Source organism: Adiantum capillus-veneris, chromosome 11 (genome assembly GCF_014529385.1).
Source record: "Adiantum capillus-veneris isolate H3 chromosome 11, ASM1452938v2, whole genome shotgun sequence".
Lineage (NCBI taxonomy): Eukaryota > Viridiplantae > Streptophyta > Polypodiopsida > Polypodiales > Pteridaceae > Adiantum > Adiantum capillus-veneris.
Genome location: NC_140941.1, coordinates 68,219,745 through 68,221,950, shown reverse-complemented (window position 1 = coordinate 68,221,950; position 2,206 = coordinate 68,219,745). Strand labels below are relative to the sequence as shown.

The 2,206-nt window shown below is 50.7% G+C and overlaps 1 protein-coding gene across 1 annotated transcript; it reads left to right on the top strand.

The window, feature by feature from the left end:
- The first annotated feature begins 234 nt into the window (after window positions 1-234).
- Window positions 235-1,194, top strand: LOC147447394 (sesquiterpene synthase 2-like). Its single transcript, XM_086523613.1, has one exon. It carries the CDS (start codon window positions 235-237, stop codon window positions 1,192-1,194), a length of 960 nt encoding a protein of 319 aa, XP_086379739.1.
- The last annotated feature ends 1,012 nt before the right edge of the window (window positions 1,195-2,206 follow it).

Below are 2,206 nucleotides of genomic sequence, written 5' to 3'. Positions count from 1 at the left end.
ACCATAGAAATGTAAAGTTTATGAAACTGTTCCCTTATTCCTTTCCAAAACTCACTGTGGGAAGGCCTTGTAACTATGTTCTGAGTCCTACTTTGACGGATTAGCCGTCGCGGTGGAATCCTTGGAGCGAGATCAGCTTTTGTGGACGCTGCGGGTCAGTTTCGGATGCATGTGCGCAGAGAAAGAGAGACTAGACTTGAGCCAAAATAATCAGTGAAATACAGTGATATTCTGATGCAGGAGGTGCCGCAACAAAATAATCTGTTGAAAGGGCTGCTCACAGACCTTGAAAGCATTACCTTGCCGCCAATACCCTGCTCCTTCCCCTGGAAGAAGCACCGTGACTTCAAGCAGCTGAAGCAGCTGGCAGATGAATGGGTGCTAGCCCGCTTCTCGCATCTGCCCTCCGCAGCCAGCGGCCGAGGGGCTTTCAAGGGAGACTTGCTCATGAAATCCGGTTTCGACCTGCTCACCGCCCTGACCTATCCCAATGGCATCATGCCCGGCCGCATGGAGCCAGTTCTGAAGCTTATGGCCTGGTTCTTCATGTTTGATAACATTCTGTACGACCCGTCTGAGATGGGAGCCGACCTGGCGGCTGCAGAAGAGCTTCTCGGCAGCGTTTGCAAGGTGTTCGATGGGGTCGAGCCGGGCGTAGCCGTCTATAAGGCTAGCAATGCGGTGGTGGCAGCTATGGTGGACACGGCAGAAGAGTGGTGGAGAGAGATGCGGGAGGCTGGCATACCGAGGAGGCAGCAAGAGCGCATGGTGGAGACGATGAAAGAATATGTGGATGGCAACCGGCCGCAAATTGAATGTAGGGCGAGGCCAGGAGGGATGACGGTGCCCGAGCTGCAGGCGTATGTACAGATAAGGGCGAGGTCCGGGGGCTGGCAGCCGTGCAGGGTGGCGGTGGAGTTCGTGGTGGGGGTCGAGCTCGACAAAGAGGTGCTGGCACACCCGCTAATTCGGGCGCTGCAGTGTATCGCGGCGTACCACGTGTACTGGGTCAACGACCTGGTGTCCTTCAAGAAGGAGGCGATGGAGGGGGACATGATTAATATAGTGCCAGTGCTGTACATGCCACGGGGGGAGATGACGCTGGAGGGGATCATTGGGGAGGTGTGCCGCATGATTGGGGCCTGCGATGCAGAGTGCGTGCGGTTGATGGCGCAAATCAGTGCGAGGGACTGATGAGCCGAGACGTGGACCAGTACCTGGAGGGCGTGGGCCACTGGCTTGGCGGCAGTGTGTATTGGCACCTTGTGAGTGCCCGCTACGGCGTTTGCGCTAGCCCTGATATGCACGAGCAGCCTCCCGACTTCAGCTCCCATCACTGTCTTTCCTTCCCAACAAAATAAGATCGCCACTAGTCTCTCTCTCTCTCTCCCTCCCTCCTCGTCCTCCTCTTGAAATTGCTTATCTCTCTCTCTCTCTCTCTCTCTACCTCCCTGCCTACATACAGTTTCTTTAATTATCATTGAAACCTCTAGTTGTAATTAGTTCTTACCGCTCATTTCTTTGTTTCCTTAAAAAGTAAATGCTAGCATTTTCCTTTTTAACCAAGTAAGCGTTTGCATTAATTACATGGACAAAAGGTTACGACTGTTCACCCAAGGAAGGGGTAAATAGGGAATATACAGCGGCTTTTGTGAAGTAACAACCTTGATACACAGGGACCTAGATCATAAAGGGTACCTTATTGGTTTTGCGCAAAAGCACCGCTCGCATTTTCAACCCACATAAAATTTCATTTTGCTTTTAATGATCGATGCCTCAATATCCTTAACCCCTGTTCTTTTGTCATATAAATGGTCCATTAAGTATTCATTCCCTTGTGACATCATCTCTATTGCAGCCTACACCCCATGGTGTACACTTTCCTAGAGCGAGCTAATGAGTTACTCATACTTACGTCGATTGTTTTCACCTTGAAACCAAGTGAGTTTGACAAATGTATGAATATTACAATTTTATATAGCTAACAAAGGTCATGATGCTTGCATCTAAGAATCGGCAATGGGTGTATAGGCGGACAAGACGTCCATCTGCCAGTATTTGTCCATAGATGCCTTAAACAGTAGAGAGTATGAGAACCCCCCCCCCCCCCCCCCCCCCCCCCCTCCCCTCTCCTTTTCCCTTTCCCTATTGTTACATATAGACAAATCCACCCATCTATCTATTTATGGTATGTCTACGTGTACAC